The sequence below is a fragment of the Nannobrachium achirus genome, assembly GCF_963921795.1.
Source record: "Nannobrachium achirus genome assembly, chromosome: 5".
Taxonomy (NCBI): domain Eukaryota; kingdom Metazoa; phylum Chordata; class Actinopteri; order Myctophiformes; family Myctophidae; genus Nannobrachium; species Nannobrachium achirus.
This window is the reverse complement of record NC_137814.1, coordinates 48,236,279-48,257,058: the sequence shown is the minus strand read 5'-3', so window position 1 is coordinate 48,257,058 and position 20,780 is coordinate 48,236,279. Positions and strand designations below refer to the sequence as shown.

Sequence of the window (20,780 nt, the reverse complement as noted above, 5' to 3'; positions counted from 1 at the left end):
CACGGCTGAAACTGTGCAGCTATTTGACAGTTCTGATACGCGTGCTCTCCGTGTTTGCACTGATCCAGCCATGCGGACGGGACTAATTATAGGGTGGCTGCGGCGTTCATAAACAATATCTGCCTCCTTACATAAAATGATGAGGAGACAGGAAGTGAACGTGAAATCCATGCCATGTGGCTTTCTCATACTTTTCTCTCTCCCATGCTGTTTGTCTGATGAGGGCCGGGTTATTAAAAAAGGCACCGCAGGGTCCATGTGTCACAGGGTTGATGTTTCGCAGTGGCACCTTTGTCCCGGAGCATGCCACCATGTCTCCCACAGCCCTGGCAGCATCACGCAGCCCCCGCCGGTCGCTCCCATCATCACCCTCGTCAGCTGCTGCCTGACGAAAGAGATAAATGCTTTGCGCAAGAGATCGCTCCACAATGACACTGCATAATATCGTCGTCGAGGGTGGAAACCTTGTATGTCCAAAACTGTTTGTTTTGTGTTTATCATTTTCAAAATGATTTAAAGAGGTGGTGCCATAGTTTTGTTCTTTTTCTGGTTTTCATGTGTCTATGAGGTTGACAGTACTTCATTAGACCCCCTGTTGTGGTTGTTATGAGCAATTATGTATTCCCTTTGTATTTTGGATTTCTTCCTGGAGGCTGACAGCTTGACTCCTAGTATAATCATAATACCTGATAATCATGTTAGGGGAAAATAAATCATGGCACTGCGTCTTTAAACTAGTGAAAATGGCCGATCTACAAGCACACAGTGTGCTTGTAGATCCGCTGTTTTCACTAGCCTTGTGAGATAGTCTTGTATGATGAAGCAGGGCTTTACTTTACGAAAAAACCTACAAATTAGAAACTTGGAGATACAGAGTTTCTGCCCGACAGTGAGGATATGCAGGACTTCATACAGTGGGAGCTTCACATGAGCTCAATAGTTTGATGAGATACAGTATAGAGGGCATGAAAATGTTGTACTTGTTTTTTTGTCGTGTCTTTCTGTGTGTCCGGAGAGGGGCTTGGACCGCTGCCAGGCTGCGCTTTGCAGGGGCGTCACAAGGGGTAGGAAAGTGGGACTGAGTTACTAGGGCCCAAGGTGGTGGAGGGGCCTTAATTATTTTATACTTTAGCTATTGAAAAATAGCAGATATACAAGCTCACAGCGCGGCACCGAGTGCCGCGCTGCGAGCTTGTAGATCTGCTATTTTTGAAAAGTCGTGAAAATGTGTGCAAATCTTTGAATGTATGTCTTTTTTAAGCGAACATTTGTAACTCAAATTTTGCTTCTGGGGGGGTCCCTGGAACTCAATATTTTGAGATGGGGTTCCGTGGCCAAATACATACCATTTTGGGGGCCCTTCACATGAAAAGGTTTGAGCTCCACTGACATAGAAACATAGGTTTTTCAAAAAATCTCAGAAGGATTTGAAATATTCAAAGATTTTCATGATTTTTCAAAAATAGCAGATCTACAAGCTCGCAGCGCGGCACTCGGTGCCGCGCTGCGAGCTTGTATATCTGCTATTTTTCAATTGTTAAAGCACAGGGGCCCCGCAGTGAATGCTTGTACCCAGGGCCCAGAATTTGGTGCGACACCCCTGGCGCTTTGACCACAGTTTCAACAAGTGCCCTCTTGGCTGGATGAAAGTACTGAGAGCAGGCTGCAGCAGAACACAAAGTGCTTCCAAGCAGGCCCCAAAAACATCACAAATACAAACGAGAGAGAGCTAGGAAGCTCCCTGAATGCAAACAAGTTGAAACGGTACTCAGGACTGGAATAATTTCAATAACAACAGGACAGGCCATGGTAGCTTATTGTGGTCCGGCAATGTTTGGAATCAATTCACAGATGGAATTTATTTCATTTTATACATTTATTTTGGCCAGTTTTCTTCTTTTTTTTCAAGGTTTTCAGACAAACAAGACTCGGACCTGGACATAAGACACAAGAAAAGAATACAATACAAAAAATCATACAAATAATACAAACAATAAAACAAACGAGAAGGAAAACTAAAAAATAGAATGGTCAAGTGGTATAAAGCCTCAGCAAAACTCCCCAGCCTGTATCCCACCACCCAGTCTTGGCCAGTTTTCTGTTTGTTTTATTCAAGAATTATGTTTGCCCGGGGGCCTGCACAGTGAATACTCCTGCATTATATATATTTGGACTATTTGGTGATGTGTGGAGGAAAATAAAGGGTCAAAGAAATCGCATTCTTGTACTTTGCCATCAACCACCCTTGACACAAGGATGTGGGTGGATGGATACAGACACAAGGACACACCAGTGCTCGTCTGGACGTTTGACCCATTTAGTGCCACGACTTAAAAAGTAGTCCAGGTATGTACTTTTGCGATGGGGGGAAAAGTGAAATGGCTGCAAAAATATATTGATAAGACACAAAACAAGTCTTATAGGCTCTCATTTTTTAGATGAGAAAATCGTCCGACTCATTTCCTTTTCATCACTTCTGGAGATGTAGGGTTTGCATTCAACGACAGGAGATACTGCAGATAGAGATCACTACAGAACATTTTACGATGTCATTACCGGAGATTCTTTACGACACGCAGAGGTGAGAAGATATTTACAGTAGTCTGCTAAAAATCAAGAACAGCTTCTGAGAGGTGACAAATGCACTGCTGTTGTTAAAGAGTCTGGAACACTTTAAAATACATGGACCTAAAACTTACATAACCATATCGTCACTGTCGGGCAGAAACCTTGTATCTCCAAGTTTGGAATTTGTATGAGGCGTTGTTGTGCTTGTAGATCGGCTGTTTTCACTAGTTTAAATCATTTTTAAAATGATAAATGCAAAACTAAGAGTTTTGGACATACAAGGTTTCCACCCAACAACGACGATATAAAGAGTAATTCTACCCAAAAGTTATAGAAAGAAAATAATAAATTCAACTCAAGTAAGTAAGTACATTTTATTTATAAAGCTCCTTTCGAAATAAAGTTACAAAGTGCTGTACAATGGACAAAAGTATACACAAACAAGTTAAAATAAGGCACATAGTAGTAATAACACAAGAATAAAAGAAACAAAATGTCTGTGTGTATAAAGCACACACACACACAGACACAGACACAGACACAGACACACACACACACACACACACACACACACACACACACACACACACACACACACACACACACACACACACACACAATGAAGATATTCACATGGACAGTAAACTGTACACCGCACGGCGCTGGGCAGGTAGCTGCCTGTCGGCTGGGTTTAATTGCATGTCGAGGAGTGACGATGGCGCATGTATACACAGACACGTACAGTGGCCGCTGATTGGACGTGAGGTACCTGACAGTGGGCCGTGATTGGCGGGGCTAGAAACCTGAGGTCAGAGAAACGCCCCCTTGTCCACCTGTGACATCTGGCTTGTAGTCATCAAGATGTCAGGTCACATAGTGCACATTCTTTCACTCAGAGTCAGATGCCAGGGACCACAACATTGTCTAGGCCAGTGTTTTTCAAACTTTCAAATGTCAAGGTATCCCCTTAACTCTGACAGTTACAGACAGTTACTGTCAAAGTTACAGACTTGTATGGCTCAATTTAGGCCCCCCCTAAAACAGTGGTTCTCAACCTGTGGGGGTCCCCAGATTATTTTGGGGGGTCCCCAGATGATTAACTTAATGTGGAACATTGTTTTTCACTCAACAGTAAAACATTAAATCAACATAAGGTTTAAGTGTATAGAGGGTATCTGCACATTTCTAAAGTGACAATTTAAGGACTTTTTAATACCTCTAAAATGACAAATTAAACATTGGCCAAACTGTCAAATATTAGAGGCAGAAATTGTGAATATAGCCGATCTACATGAGCATGTAGATCTGCTATTTTCATAATAATACAAAATGTAATGCCTCAACTCTTAGTGCTCATCAGGGTAGGGGGGTCCCCAGTTAAAATATGATTATTTTGGGGGTCATGGCCTGAAAAGGTTGAGAACCACTGGTCTACGCCTATTGGACATTAGAATACAAAAGACAGAACGTGACGCATTGCTGGCCCATCTATTTGGACAGGGTTCGAAAAAAAGGTTCAGAAGAAAGAAATCACACCTAGTGTGAAGTGAGCCGTGCTATTCATGAGGTCATTGTTCCGCAGGTCCGTTGGTCCGAGTAGGATATGACCGTCGGCAGGTTAGCTACTGGCCAGCATATTTTACTGAGGTTATAAGGGTTAAGGTTAGGTTTAGGTCGTCTGCATGACGCGGACCCATTTATGAGTTTATTTCATTAAGCGTCCCGGGAAGCTTGGCCAGTGTGAACCTGGGCGACCCTTTTCCAGGGACAAACGGACAAAGCCAGATGTAGGAGCCGGTTGGCTCCTTACAGGAGCACTAGCTGCTCGATTCTTTTTTTTATATAAATATTAAAAGGATAAAAGAAAATGCCATGAGGAGTCTACGGAAAACTTCATGTGGAAACTAAGCTTTAATTCCTGCAGTAGCTCACTCTCTCCCTCCCTGCCTATACCTCTCTTCCTCCCCCTCCCTCCATCTAATCTCTCCACCCCCCCCCCCCCTCTCTCTCTCTCTCTCTCTCTCCCCCTCTCTCTCTCTCCCTCTCTCTCCCCGCCTCCTCCTCCTCCTCATTCCACTGAATGGCAGAGCTGGGACAGCATCGTCCCGTCGTGCGGTAGACCTGAACGAACCTGGCGGAGGGGTGTTTTAGCTGTTTCTAAAGACCAGTGCGCCCCCCTTTAAACCGATCCCCGGGAGCTGTCATTGCCCGGTAGGCATGCGACAGAACCGTAGACGCAATCCAGACAGCGCGGCGTCAGCGCCCAATGCTATTTTTGCCACTTGAGTTGAATTATTTTTGGTCAATGTTGTAACCCATATCTCCTTTTTCTCTGTTGCTTTTCCCGTAGGTAAAGCCATTCAATTACAACCCTCAACGGTGGAAACTGGAAGTCGGGACCACGACCACCACCACCACCTTTTATTATAGCCCCGGCCCGGCGCGCTCAGAGCCCACAGTTATTTGGGACACAATTCAACGCCGCTGCTGCTGCGCTCGGAATAAACGGGAGCAGTGCTGTCTGTGTGTGTGTGTGTGTGTGTGTGTGTGTGTGTGTGTGTGTGTGTGTGGGGCTGACTGACACTTTGTGCGCGGACACCACGCCGACCAAGAAGGGAACCGTCCGACACAAGGATAGTTAACGTGCAGCAGCAGCAACAACAACATCATCATCATCAGTGCTATCCGGGCTACTGAAGGGACAGCGCAGCGGGATACTTCACGTTACGGGATTTGCAGTTCTACTTGGCTGGTTTAAAGTAGCTCCACCGCGGCTGTCTTGGGATGGATGCCCTGCTCGTTGCGGCTCTGGTACTGTGCGCGCTGACGGCGCCGGCTAACGGCGACAAAGGGACGAGCAAAGCGCGGAGCTGTTCGGATATCAGGCAGTTTTACAACGGCAAAGGATTCCCACTAGAAGGTGTCCCTCAGACCGAGATATCAGGTAAGCAAATCTCAGGCTGGATGTTGTTGGTTTTTACGGTGCGCGTCTGTCGCGCATGCAGTGCGCACTCCGCTCTTTCCCTGCTGCTGGGTCGAATCGGCGTTCGTGTACCCAACGTTGCACCTGCAGTGGCATCTTTGATTGGATCCCAGATGGGACAATGGGTTTCTTTCCTGTAGACCACATTGCTTCTCAAACTTTTTCATGTCAAGGACCCCCAAATTGACACTTATTAGCCCGCGGACCCCATTTGAAAAGATATGCCAGGGAATCAGGGACCCCCATAAGAGAATATTTGTGCAGTGATTCCCAACCATTTTAATTTTAAGAACCCCCAGTTTGACATGCATTATAGGCTACGGACCCCCAATGGCATTTCTATTTCCGAGACCCCAATTTAGGCTACAGTATATTGTAAAATCAATGTTAATTTAACTCAGAGAGATTACAAATGTACCCATTTGTACACTCTCTGAGTTAGCCTTCACTTAAGGGTCCATTGGTTCCTATCATTTATAGCCAGGGGGCCCCTGGAACTCCCTCAAGGACCCCTGGGGGTCTCGAACCCCACTTTGAGAACCAATGCTGTAGTGTAGACTCAAGTTTAACAGGGAAATACCCACGTTTGTAGTTTTCATTAAACATTTAATTTGATTTGCTCTTTGAGTGGTGGGCTGTATTTCCTTAGTATCAACTTTCCTCACAAGAGCTCATGTGAACTGTTGTGTAGTAGTCTATATGTTGACATAGACGTTTTATAGCCTATCAGAGCTTTTGTGCATATCAAACAGTTTGTCTTTAAAAACCCTGCTTGAATGTACAGTCTACTACTGGGCCATTCCTTGTTTTTTCCTGGATGTCCTACTGTATAAGCTGCCGCCTTCCTTTCCTGTTTTTTTCCCCTCCTTCTTTTTTCCTCTAAATGTCTGTTATTTCCAAGGCTCGACCCTTGGAAATTATCTGGCGGTCACTTGACCACGCGGCCTAACCGTGCAAATATGATGTTGCATACTGTGCCATGGTCTGATGTCACTGGGGGCTTTTCATAGAAGCAGTCACAAGCCAGTCTGCAGTTCAGATGATTACATATGTGCCTTCCCTGGAATTCCGTGCGCAGCCTCGCACATGTACATACACAGACCATACACACATGCCCCCAACACCCCCTTCTCTCTCTCTCTCTCTCTCTCTCTCTCTCTCTCTCTCTCTCTCTCTCTCTCTCTCTCTCGCTCTCTCTCTCTCTCTCTCACACACACACACACACACACACACACACACACACACACACACACACACACACACACACACACACACACACACACACTCACTTACTTGCAGGTCTACTGTTACAGTATAGTACATACGTTAACAAGGAGTGAGACCATGACCATGCATATTCACAGAACCACTGGCCTGGACACATGCTGAAAGGGAAATAACGGTCCATTTAAGACTGCATAATGTTATTCCTATACGTATACTGTATGTACTGTATGCCAGCCTATATAGAGAACGTTAGCAACATTCTTCAAATATGAGTCATCGTGGAAACAAAACTCATTAATAGAAAGAATATACGTACATATCATCACTGTCGGGCAGAAACCTCTTATCTCCAAGTTTCACATTTATAAATCTTTTGTTAAGTAAAGCCGTGCTTCATCATACAAGACCGCTGGCACAAAGCTAGTGAAAATAGCAGATCTACAAGGTGAAAGGGCAGGCTAAACTCCTCTATTCCCAGGCCATTGGATATGTTATAATTCATTTGATGCTTTTTAAAGGCCAAAACTAAGTGGTATTCACCTGATCTAATTGAGTTAAAAAAAAAATCTGCGGTTCCCAGCATGCTTAACAACCACCCATGCATGTGTAACCACTTGGATTCAAACCAGGGCCTCCTGCAGTGGAATCTAAACATCTATCGCCAACCCAAAGGGGAATCCCCCTCAGAGTGACTTCCAGCGCAAAGACACAGATCCTTCCAGCGATTACACCGATAGGAAATGAGCGAGCGTATATGATTCGAGGGTGGGACAGTAATGTGATGAAACTGTTAGCTAGTGTCACTACGCCATACATCATAAGCCGGCGAGGGCCCTTGAAGTAATGGGACACTCCTAATCAAGTTGATTAACCATACAGTATAAATCAATTGACAGAATTAGCGCCAGCGCGGGTCCCCTTCGACAACCCCTCTTTTCTTCCAAACGTCTGTAATCCATAAAGCGTGGAGGAACAGATCTGTCTCTGTCGTGACACCAGCTATTCCTCCCGTTTCAATCAATGGCATGCAGTGCACTCGTGTCTCAGGTCAATGCTTGCCAATGCCTGTTAGAAAGAGAGAGAGCCGGAGACAGACAAGACTAGGGATGGGACGATATGAACATTTTCATATCACGATTATTGTGACAAAAGAAATCCCGATTTACGATATTATCGCTGTAATCAAAATCCATTTTCATGTGGCGGAACATTTGCCAAAAAACAGCAGATCTACAAGCTCACAACGCATCGCAACGCGACACGTTGTGAGCTTGTAGATCGGCTATTCTTTGGCAAAGAGATTTAGTAAAGGTGGGGGAAAAAAGACTGTATCAAGTACATATATTATAAGTACCTTTTACCAACTTTAGTGGGTTTTAAGTGGTACCGGATATGCAGCTCGGCAAATAAAAGGTGAATTGATCCCAGTGCATGACAGGACGATATCACGATGAATTAAATCTCCACGATACGATTATCGCGAGTGTTTTTTTATCGCCATAAACGATAATATCGCGTATCGTCCTATCCCTAGACAAGACGGGGAGACAGATGGAGAAATGAAAGAAAATCAAGAGAAGGGATGAGCGACGCAGGTATAAGTGATGACAGGAAGAGGCAGGGAGGGTCAAAGGGAGATAAGAGAGACAGAAAGAATGTGGAAGGAAAAAAAAGAAAGGTGCAAAAAACCCCTCTCAAAGAACCACTTTGTTGCCCGTAAACAGAAAAACACACAGGAATTTGTTTGGGTCAACGACGTGCAAGAACATGAAACATGGGACAAAAAAACGATTTACAAGACAATGAACAATGTGCGACTGCAATTTGCGTGACACGCGGGACCGGCAATCAATGACGGGCCTGAAAGTACAAGTAATGTAATACAAGACTAATGGTCTAAACGTCCCTGATATCGTTGTTTATAGAGCTCTGCAACGCAGTGACTGAACACTAAATTATAAAATGAGATAGAAGGGTCAAGGGGTTACCAAAATCAGTAGGGTTCTTTCTGCAGTCTGACCATGACAGTGGCTCTCTCAACCCCAGCTAAAATGGAACCTTATATAGATCTTTATCTCTTGAGACTGTAAAATGAAACCAAATGGACCCGTTTCATTTCACGCTCAAGAGTTAATTGTTAAACATCTGCATTACTTAATTAAAGAATTGTTTGTTTTGATCAACGTTTGCCTGTTATTTGCCTGTGGTCCGTGGCTCAAATGTCGAATAAATAATCAACCTTGATACGAAAAGGGTTGAAAACCACTGATTTATTATGAGATATCTTAGGAGCAAAGTTCAAGTTGACGTTTTTGCCAGAGGCCACATGATGGGGTCACCCAAATGTTTAGTGTTCATCCTCTGGGGAGTGTGAAAGCACTCAGCAAGTGACATGGCAATCAAACCATTATATTTTGAGATGGCGAGTGAGCAAGTGAACGTGCAAGTGCCTATGGGTGGCACTAGAGGGAAAAGCCACGGCCTTACCTAAATCTGCATCGTGGTCATCCTCCAGGGAGCTCGAACGTGCACAGCATATTCCATGACAATCTTGCGACTAGTTTTTGAGGTTCAGGGCGGTTCTTGCATTCTTGTATTTGTTTTACTGAGGATAAGGTTAGAAATAACTTCAGGGTTAGCCATAGTTTTGCTGAGGTTAAGATTAGGAATAGGGTTAGGTTTTGGCACTGGTTTACTGAGGTTAAGGTTAGGAATAAGGTTAGGTTTAAACCACTTAGGCATAGTTTAGCGAGGTTACGCTTAGGAATAACAGGCAGAGACCGCTCTTCCGTTCCCGCCGGATAGACTGTGTTTTGGGGGCGAGCGTTCTGGTATTCGTTTTTGAGATGTTTTGTTTGGGACCAAAGTGGTGGGCAGATGGACAGAAATACAGGGACATGCTGGGCCCCTGATTCAGCCCGGGAAAAAAGAGTTGGAGAGGCCCTCATTGCGCGCTATAGAGAGAGAGATCCGATCTCTCTCTATAGTGCTGCTGCTACTCAAAGATTTGCCATTTCAGATCATGACAAGTGACAAGCCAGTGGGCCAATTACATGAGTTATATTTCGTCGTTGTCGGGTGGAAACCTTGTATGTCCAAAACCGTTTGTTTTGTATTTATCATTTTAAAAATGATTTAAACGAGTGAAAACAGCCGATCTACAAGCACACAACGCCTCGCACCGCGGCCTTGTATGATGAAGCAGGGCTTTGCTTTGCGAAAAAATCTACAAATTTGAAACTTGGAGATACGAGAATGGAACGAAGGCCGACATTTATTTTTTTTCCCCCTAATGGCCGGCCTGGACCGGCCGGGAATGAACCGGCCGTTCGGGAGTTGTCCTGCTTTTCCTAATGGCCAGCACGTCCCTGCAGAAAGACCAACGGCTAGGCGGTCAGAGCCCCACCACATCTGGTGCAGAACGGAGTAGAGAGGAGAGGAGACCATTCTACACTATGCTACTGTATTGGTAATATTTCTTTCTCCCATGTCGCTTAGGCTCTTGGACATAAATAACCGCTCATACGCCGCAGTCTGGCATGTTAAACACCTCAGTAAAATATTAAGCGCTTAATTTATTGCTCCAAATGATGAGCCACCTGAACGGCGAGGATGATTCTGTGACATTTGTGTGGAGGGGGACATTTCCCTCTGTGAGACGCCAGCTCTTCATCAGCTTTAATGTATTGGCTGGGCCCAACTGAAGGTCATGCACAGCACTGACCCCCTTCCTTCCACATGCATACTGTGTGTGTGTGTGTGTGGGAGAGCGGGGCAGCGGCTGCATCCAAATTTCTACAACGGGCAGTGGTGTGAAACTGGGAAGGCCATAGCTGAGTGGTTAGCGAGCCTGCCTGGGGAACCAGAGCCCCTGGTTGTCGCAGGTATGATTCCAGGCCTGTCCAAGACACCGTCCTAAACCCTAATTTTGCCTCTACTCCACTACATCTTGGATCCAAATATTGTACTTTTATTCCACTACATTTCATTTTAACATGCATTAACCACTTCAATCCTATACATTTTGGCCATTTTGGCTATTTTCAAAAGATTTTTAAACATTTGAAAACTTGATAAGGGTCACTCTGCCTAATGAGTACTTTTACTTTTGGTATTTTAAGTACATTTTGATGCCAATATTGTTGTACTTTTACTCAGGTAAATGTTGAATTCCAGGCTTTTACTTGTAACAGAATATTTCTACATTGCAGTATCGATACTTTTACCCAAGTACAACATTCAAGTAATTTTTCCACCACTGACAACAGGTTCTAGAGCCCTTGTTTTTAACCACTTAAATCCTATACTGGTTGAGCCTCAGGCCAGGGGTCTATACTTGGTCCCCTCTATGGTACCCTCTAGTCTACACCAAGTCTCTGTCAAACATCACAGATATACAAGCTCACACGGCGCCGCAATTTGACACATCTGCTGATTTTGCCTATTCGTTTGACTATTCTGTCTGACATACCCAGAATATGGATGCAAGGGGTTCGTGCAGTTAAAGCTATGACACAGCTATACAGTTCATAGCACATCGAATGCACTTGATTAAGGCTGTCACGATTATGACAGTTTACATGACGATTAATCGTCACTCAAATAATTGCGATTAACGATTTAATTGTGTTTTTGTCGTTGACAATTACATTACTGTTTGGCTTTTAGGCTTTGAAGTTGCACATGGCAGATATGACACATAACCAAAATACACAAAGAAATTACTGACATATTTGACAACTTTATAATTAAAAAAGAACATTGATAGTGGAAATAGCCGATCTACCAGCTCGGCTATTTCCAAAACATTTTACAAAAAAAAAAAAGATATCTGAACATTTTTCAACATGGAAACGATTATGACGATTATGAAAAATAATCGCGATTATGTCAAATAATTGCGATTATGTCAAATAATTGCGATTAGACGATTATGTAATAATTGTGACAGCCCTGCACTTGATGCACTTTTGTTGTGTTTTCCCTTTGGGGGTAAAAAAAAAAGAAGAAAAACAAGACTGGGTCAAAGCCAGAGTATTTGGTTGGGCGGATTTGTGGGAAATTTGTTCATGGGATAATAATTGACAGTGTCTCTAATGTGAATTCCTGGACAGTGGCGTGTCCAGACTGTTTTTGACTGAGGCTCGACCTAGTGCAGCACGCCCAGCTGCCCACACGCAGACTTGTTCATGCATGCATGCGCATTCGTGCACGAGCACACACATCAAATGGCATTACTTTTTTTGTATTCTCTACCCATACAGTATATACCCTACTTTAATTAATAACATTACAGTGTCTTACATTCCTGTATTTAAAGTTTAATATAAAAGGTGACTAAACCTAAAAATGGCAACGCATTAGAGTAGTAGCAGCATACAACGTGGTTCTAGGCATGGGTGTGCACTTTTTACACAATTGCACAATTACATGGAAGTCTATGGTAACCATGGCAACGCGAGACATTGAAGAGAAAAAATCATTGCAACATAAGTGTTAATTTAGAAGTAATTTTCAAATGTTGTCTTTTGAAATGCATTGATTGACTGTTAATTTATGCCATGTGTACTGTAAACATGATTAAAACTTTGTTTTATTGTCGTTGTTGGGTGGAAACCTTGTATCTCCAAAACTGTTTTGTATTTCTCATTTTAAAATTGATTTAAAGTAGTGAAAATAGACGATCTAGATCTGCTATTTTCACTAGTTTTGTGCGGCAGTCTTGAATGATGAAGCATGGCTTTACTTCAGGGTTGTCAACATTGGACAGTCAGAATCCAGGAGATTTATTTTCGGGGGGTGCGCGGAACTCCCCAACCGGGGTCTGGGGGGTCCTCTCCCCAACACTTATTAATAGATATATTTTCCTGTGTTCTGTTGAATTTTGTGCATGTTTGATACATTTATCAGGCTTGCTTTACTAGCATGTTGTGTACACTTTCAGCCTAATATGCCAAATGTAGGTGTACAAATCTGATGACAGAAGCAAAGTAAGACATCTTTAATAATGACGTCTCATCTGTAAGTCATTACTTAAGTGAATATCTATATGATCTTGCATGCATTGCCCCCACCCCTAAAGCGCGTCCTCCCCCAGAACATTTTTAACATAGTAGATTTAATCTCCTGTGTTCTGGTGAATTTTGTGCATGTTTGATACTTTTATCAGGCTTGCTTTACTAGCATGGCTACAATTTCAGCCTTAAAATGCCAAATGTTGGTGTACAGATTTGATGACAGAAGCAAAGGGCATCTTTATGATCTCTCTTGCATGCATTGCCCCCACCCCTAAAGCGGGGGGTCTGGGGGTCCTCCCCCAGATTTTTTTTTACATAGTAGATGTCATTTCCTGTGTTCTGGTGAATTTCGGGAGTTTGATACCAAATCCAGGAGAAATCCAGGAGATTTGCCAATCCAGGAGACTCCCAGGAGAGGGGTTCAAAATCCAGGAGACTCCTGGGAAATCCAGGAGAGTTGACAAGTCTGCTTTACTTTGCGAAAAAAAAAACAAAAAAAAACGTATGCCCGACAATGATGATATACAGTACGCATTGGGTTCTCTGGTCCTGCAGCGTAGAGGAGAGGCCACAAACAACCATCGCAATTTTGCGATGACTTTGTCCGACCATGCGGTCATCATTGTTGACAGAAATATTCAAGATGCTCGGAAACCAGGCGTTCAGTTTCCAGTGTGGTCAGTCCGAGGAGTGGTCAGTCACAGTGGTCAGTCTGCTCTCAGAGCACTGTTGATTTTTCCGTATCCCAAAATGTGTGTCGTAGGGTGGCACCTGGGGTGGCCATGTGATTCCAGGGGTGGTCCCTGTGCCACCCCACCCATGCCACCGCCTGGACACGCCAATGTTCCTGGATTTTAATATCACTTAGAATATTAATTTGCAATTGTCTGTAGTGGTCCCAGTAATGCAGTATAACACACACACACGCACGCACGCACGCACACACACACACACACACACACACACACACAGTCAGAAAACCTGTTTAGTGGTGATTATTTCTTACCGTGGCTTTGATCATGTGTATTTCACCATGTGTCTATGTTTTGTAGTGGAGCAATTGCTTCGATTGCTCCATATTGGACACATGCCAGGGACATGCATGCACACATGCAGTCTCTCTCTGCTCTCTCTCTCTCTCTCTCTCTCTCTCTTTCTCTCTCCCCCCTGTCGTCATTTCACCTTGCCTTTATTTGACAATTGTTATTGAGAGATGAATGAAACAATCCCAGCTGTACCGCTTGCGTCCGAACCCGTCCTCTTTTTTTTACTGGATCATTTACCCCGGAGGAGGAAAGGCTAACAAGGGAGGGGGGGGGACAGCCGCTGAGGCCGAAGACGAAGCATCTAGTTGTCACAGCGTGTTGAGACAGTGTTTACCAGAACACGGGAACCGTATCGATAGAACAGAAAATAACGAGTGTGCGTGTCAGTAATCAAGTGATCGCGAGCTGATTGATGCTCTCGGAGCGAGCAGTAATGGCCCCTTCTTTGCTTTTGGCCCCGGCGAGATGTGATCATTTTTTTGGGCCGCGGCATCTTTTCGTCAGTGTGTTTACCGCGACGCGGTGATTGATTTCCGCGCGCCTCATCCGTCTCCTCCCCCAGCGCTGCCCCCTCCCTGTCCCACCCCGTCATTACAGCCATGATGACTTAACGATCTGTTTGTCTTTGAGGGGGGATGACATTCTTCATCTATCTCTCTGATGATGATCTCCCAAACATACTGTAGAGCGAGAGAGAGAGAGAGAGATTAGAGAAGAGATACTGGGCCCGTGTTTGATAGAGTAACTATCTGTGAATGAGGTTTGTATGCGCAGTGTGAAGTTACTGTGCAACCACAAGACAAGCCCATACCGGGGAGCTCTCTGTGCCGCGCCTGGTAACACTTTGGTAAATCACATTGCCTTTCCCATGCGGTATCTGTGTTGTTGTTGATTGCTGGTTGCTATACTGTAGGCAAGGTCCATGAGTCTCTCTCTGGGGTGTCACAATGGGGGGGGGGGGGGGAGTGGGACTGAGTTACTAGGGCCCAAAGTGGAGGGGCCTTAACTATTTTATACTTTAGCTAGTGAAAAATAGCAGATATAGAAGCTCACAGCGCGGCACCGAGTGCCGCGCTGCGAGCTTGTAGATCTGCTATTTTTGAAAAGTCTTTGAATATAATGTATTTTTAAGCGAACATTTGGTCTCAAATATTTTGAGATGAGGGCCCGTGGCCAAATTCAAATGATTTTGGGGGTCCTTCACATGAAAAGGTTTGAGCACCACTGACATAGAAACATGTTTTTTTTTTAAAACCTTAGGAGGATTTAGAAGACATTTATAGAATCGGGTAAAAAAATATTCAAAGACTTGCACAAATGTCCAAGCTCGCAGCGCGGCGGTGCCGCGCTGCGAGCTTGTATATCTGCTATTTTTCAACAGAAATAATGCGTAGTAATGCGTTCCCAGTCTAAATGTGTTAAACCCCCTCCCCCTATGAAGAACATTCATGGGGTGGCCCACAGTGAATTATTGTACCCAGGCCCAGAATTTGGTGCGACGCCCCTTCTCTCTCTCTCTCTCTCTCTCTCTCTCTCTCTCTCTCTCTCTCTCACTGAAGTGTCATCTCCAACCAGTGTTTGGCTAATGATACAGTGGGTTTGCCGCTACGGGGTTTTAGGCCTGCTAGGAACCGTTGTCAGCTAAAGACTGCCCTGTGGCTGGAAACATGGGCTGATCGGTGCCACACTGAAGACTATGGGAACATTTCTCAAGCAAGCAAGCGGCCTGAATGCGAAGTACGGGTTATTATGTGCATGTTCTGATTTGTGCTAATGGCAGCGTTGCATAGCTTTAACATTTGGTGTGGTGTGTGTGTGTGTGTGTGTGTGTGTGTGTGTGTGTGTGTGTGTGTGTGTGTGTGTGTGTGTGTGTGTGTGTGTGTGTGTGTGTGTGTGTGTGCGTGTTCAAGTGTAATTGGTGATGGGTTGCATGCATGTGTTCAAGGTTTTATTACAGATGTACTGTAGGTAAATACTGACCCTTGATAAGCACGTGTAATGGGTGGCATGCACAGCATAGAGCACACGTACATACACACACACTCACATACAGACACACACTTCAATTCAATTCAAAGGGCTTTATTGGCATGAGAAAAGCAGAAGTGTACACAATACAATACAATATGATCAAAACAAAATATGTACAAGTGAGAAGGAGTGAAACGGTTTTCATGTATCAAGGTTACAGGCAAGCAGTAAACCAAGGGTCTTCAACAGGGGGTCCGGGACCGCTAGGGGGTCCTCAGAGTTACTACAGGGGGTCCTCCAAATCTTTGTGTGAATTTTCCTCCTTTTTTATATTAACCACTTGAACCCTAGCGTCCATATTCTGAGAACTTTAGCCAAAAATAGCAGATCTACAGCCAAAAATACAGCCAAAAAAATAGCAGATCTACAACGCCTCGTGCTGCGAGGCGTTGTAGATCGGCTTGTAGATCGGCTATTTTCGGCAAAGACGTTTGGTGCCGAGGAGAAAGAGAGTAGACTAAGTACAGAGTGAAAGGTCAAGTTTATTATGTATTGACGGTTAAATATCTGAAAACACAAATTGACATGAATCCAAGATACACTGATGATTGTGGTGTCTTACGATGAAACTATATGTAATCTATATGGGTTGTGGGGGTCCCTGCTTCATCTCTCTCTCGACTAAGGGGTCCTTGGCCTGAAAACGTTGAAGACCCCTGCAGTAAACAATGATTATTAGTCTTCAAGGTGGTTGTGTTCGATTTGACACACACACACACACACACACACACACACACACACACACACACACACACACACACACACACACACACACACACACACACACACACACACACAGACACACAGACATATTGACAGCTCACCTATGCTGGCCCCGTGCATGCAGCTCTAGACGCATGCATGCACTGTAGATAATCTCTCCTGGGTGGCTCAATGTCACCTCCTTGACTGAGGCTAATGGTATGATAATGGCTGCTCGTGTGTCCGCGACCCCCGCCGCTCCTCGCGGCAGACTGAGGTTAAACACAGATGGTAAGAACCAGTGCCAGCACATTTCCCCGCCGGCCATCTGAGCCAAACCTGCAACAACACAGCAAAAACCATTCCCCCCTGCAAAACATACACCACGGGGTGGGGGGGTCAGAAATAGATAACCCCCCTGTCTGTCTTAAAGCTATACTGTGTAAGTTGCTCAACTTGTGGTCAGTAGCTCTATAGCAAACCTCGGTCGCGTCCGCGTCTTTCGGCCGTTTTTCGGTTCTCACACCCCCGCGTCTGCCTCCACCTCGCCGAGATCTATCTTTTGAGGGGTCCCTGGTTGCTGTGCGTTCAGCCATTCCGGAGATACACTCCTTCACCCATGCTTCACCGTGCACCCGAGTATAGAGACACACGGGAGACTACAAATATGGCCGCCCTAGCGACCCCACTCCAAGATGCGCTGTGATTGGCCGGCAGTGTATAACCCTCGCTGTGATTGGCCGGTAGTGTGATGACGCAATTTTGCCGCGAAAACCGGTCCCCGGTAGGGATCATAGAAAACATATAAAGAGAAGGCTTTAGAAGCTGAAAATAACGGAGTGGGGGTTCTAAAACTTTAGCGATTTAACAGTTAGGACAATTTTAAGATTTGTTTTATAAAAAAAGTTACATGGTATAACTTTAAAGGAGTAGTTCACCCCCAAAATGACTTTTTTCCTATTGATTACTCGACTTGAGTTCAATAATATGTTTTTGTATTTGTCGCATTCCTTAGACCAGTGTTTCTCAAACTTTCAAATTTAAGGTCTCCCCATAACTCTGACATTTGGTTCCATTTGGTTCCATATGTACACTGTCAGAGTTACACACTTGTATGGGTCAATTTAGCAACCGTTAAAGGAGCCCAAAGAGTCACTGGAATCCACTTTGAGAACCACTGCCTTAGACAAAAAAATGATTATAGCAAATTTACCCCCATTGATTCCCCAATTTACCCCCATTTGCATTTGGGTCCCCATCAAGGATGGGGGTACATTTATTGTACTGAGATTATTGTCTTAGGAATGCAACACAAAACTAAACATATTGTTGAAATCAAGCCTCCATGGCATGTGTAATGAATAGGAAAAAAAAGTCATTTTGGGGGTGAACTGCTCCTTTAAGGCCGAGGCGGGTGGGATCCTGTTGCACGCAAATGGACGAGCCCGCACCCTCCTGGGCGTATTCTCCGTCGGCAAACCTCATATGTCCAAAACTGTTACTTTTCAGCAATCATGTCGTCACTGTCGGGCAGAAACCTTGTATCTCCAAGTTTCAAATTTGTATGTTTTTTTTTCGTAAATGAAAGCCCTACTTCATCATGCAAAAGTGTCGCACAAAAGTAGAGAAAATAGCCGATCTACAAGCACACGGTGCCTCGCAATACGGCATCCACGTTTTTCCCAATGACCCTAAGCGCGCCGGTGGGGGGCATGGGGGCTGCAAGGGAAAGGATCGCTTGTTTTTCGGTGATGACGACGGAGGCGCACCGTCTCAGGCGACCATGAGCCACCAAGCGTTGCGATGGTCGCATGAGCCGACTCAGCGCTGTTACTGAGTTATGTGCCGTTATGGAAAGAATAGTAAATCTTTGCCCCCCAACTTTTGGCACCTCCGCTCGGTCCAAGTGAAGACAGCGTTGGCCACCATTGGCCCCCATCGTTGTGCTTATAGGTTCCTAGGGAAACGCCAGGTCGCCGCAATGCGAGGCGTTGTGTGCTTGTAGATCGGCTATTTTCATAAAAAAGGGAAGGTTTCGGAAATACAAGGTTTCCGCCCGACATTGACGATATTCAAAAATAGCTAAAGTAGCAGAGTGACAAACTTGAAACGCGGTCGCGAAGCGACACGCTTTGAGTTTGACGATCTACTACTGTTGATGCTTTCGTGTGACACTGTGGTGTGATCAAGTACTGCAGGGTGTCGATTTACGACACAAAAGGTTGAAATATAGGAGGACATAGGAGGTTTCTGCCGGGCAGCAACGATACACTGCAGCTGTAATTACCATGTGTTTTGAGCTAAGCCCTAGCGTTGTTGTTCTTGCTGTGTGGTCACTACTATTCTGGGCAGTCCTCGACGCTGTAGACCGTTTTATCCCAGCTCACAGTGTCCTGTGAAGAGCCAGAGCCGCCAGACTGATCTGTCCGCTTGGCAGATGATGTTTCAGCCGTTATTTTACTTTTTGGATGACATCAGTACAGGCCGATTTTGCAACCTGTGTGTGTCCCACTTTATTTGAACCCGCCGTCCCTATTTTTGGGCATGTCATTATGGGAGAAAGAGGTTTTCAAAACGTTTCAAAAATGTTCCGAAAACAGCTGATCTAGAAGCTCATAATACGTCGCAATGCGACAGTTTGTGAGCTTGTAGATTGGTTCTTTTCAGGGCATAAGAAATCAGGCAGACAAATCGGGCAACTCCATATAGGGGCACAAAAGGAGCCATGCCCATATATGGGCATATACTGACGACAAAAGGGATCTCCATATATAGGTATACACCTTAATTTCCCCTCAGGATAAATAAAGTACCTACCTACCAACAAGGACTGACAGATACAGAGATGTCCCATATATGGGCATATCGGTCGGATCGACCGTGCATCGTAGGCGTGGCGCAGCAGCCCGAACTCCAGTGATATAAATGTTCCCAAATAGAAGCGTATCAAATCGAGTTAGAAGTGATCAAATCGTTTCACCTTTTGACAAAATATTGGGTCAGAATATCGGTATCGTTGGACACAAAAATGCAGTGGTGTAAAGTAACTAAGTACATTTATTTAAGTACTGTGCTTAAGTAACATTTTTAGTTATTTGTACTTAAGTAATTCCTATTTACTCAAGTAAAGTACTTTGTAGATTGACTATTGTGACAAACATACATTAATCACTTCAGCTCTATATGCATTTCGATAGCCGATCTACAAGCTCATTATGCGATTTTCAAATGATCTTTATACATTTGAAAACTTGAAATGGGACATTCTGCATCATTTGTATTATATTTTGATACCTTTTGTACTTTTACAGTTAAATATCGAATTCCGGACTTCCACTCTATCAGAGTATTTCTTTATTGCATTATTGCGACCGTCAGGGAGCAGTTTACTATGAAAACCTCCACCGGCCGTCCGTCCGTCGGTCGGTCGGTCGGTCGGTCACACGTCACACGTCACACCTTTGCCCTGCTCATATCTCCGCATCAGTATATAGGGCTTGTTTGTTTATTGTATGACATCACGCCACATCATCAGCTGTGGACTCTGTGATGTCATCGTATCGCATCAGTATATAGGGCTTGTTTGTTTATTGTATGACATCACGCCACATCATCAGCTGTGGACTCTGTGATGTCATCGTATCTCCATATATGGCCATCTCCGTATATGGAGATATAAGTCGTCCATGCCCAAGTATGGGCTGGTGAGGTCAGACTTTGTGTGATGCGTAGGTTATCTCCATATATGGAGATTCAACATTCCAGGCAATGCTCTCTTCCCTGGTGAGAATTGCCCCTTTATATAGGGCTTGTTTGTGTATTGTATGACATCACGCCACATCATCAGCTGTGGACTCTGTGATGTCATCGTATCTCCATATATGGCCATCTCCGTATATGGAGATATAAGTCGTCCATGCCCAAGTATGGGCTGGTGAGGTCAGACTTTGTGTGATGCGTAGGTTATCTCCATATATGGGGATTCAACATTCCAGGTGTAACTATGGCTACCCGTATGACGTGAGAGGTGGAGGTATATAGGGCTTAAGGAGATAAGCGACCGTTGGTCGCTTATCTCCCGATTAGGGAGTCTTACTGGTTGATACTAAAGTAAAAACTGTGAGTACTTTTCCCCACCATTGCACAAATGTGTTATGGGTCAGGCTCTAGTGCCGTGCCCAGCTCTCCATACAGCGCTAACAACAG

General features: G+C 44.5%; 1 protein-coding gene across 1 annotated transcript in view; it reads left to right on the top strand.

Annotated features, from left to right (window-relative positions):
- Nucleotides 1-5,352: 5,352 nt before the first annotated feature.
- The window catches only part of LOC308285651 (glypican-1-like), a gene marked incomplete at both ends in the record, with an annotated part of 185,147 nt that continues 169,719 nt past the window's right edge, over nt 5,353-20,780 (top strand). The window contains one exon of the mRNA XM_080726484.1: nt 5,353-5,512. Coding sequence (XP_080582610.1) covers nt 5,353-5,512 — 160 coding nt within the window. The remainder of the gene's footprint in view (nt 5,513-20,780) is intronic.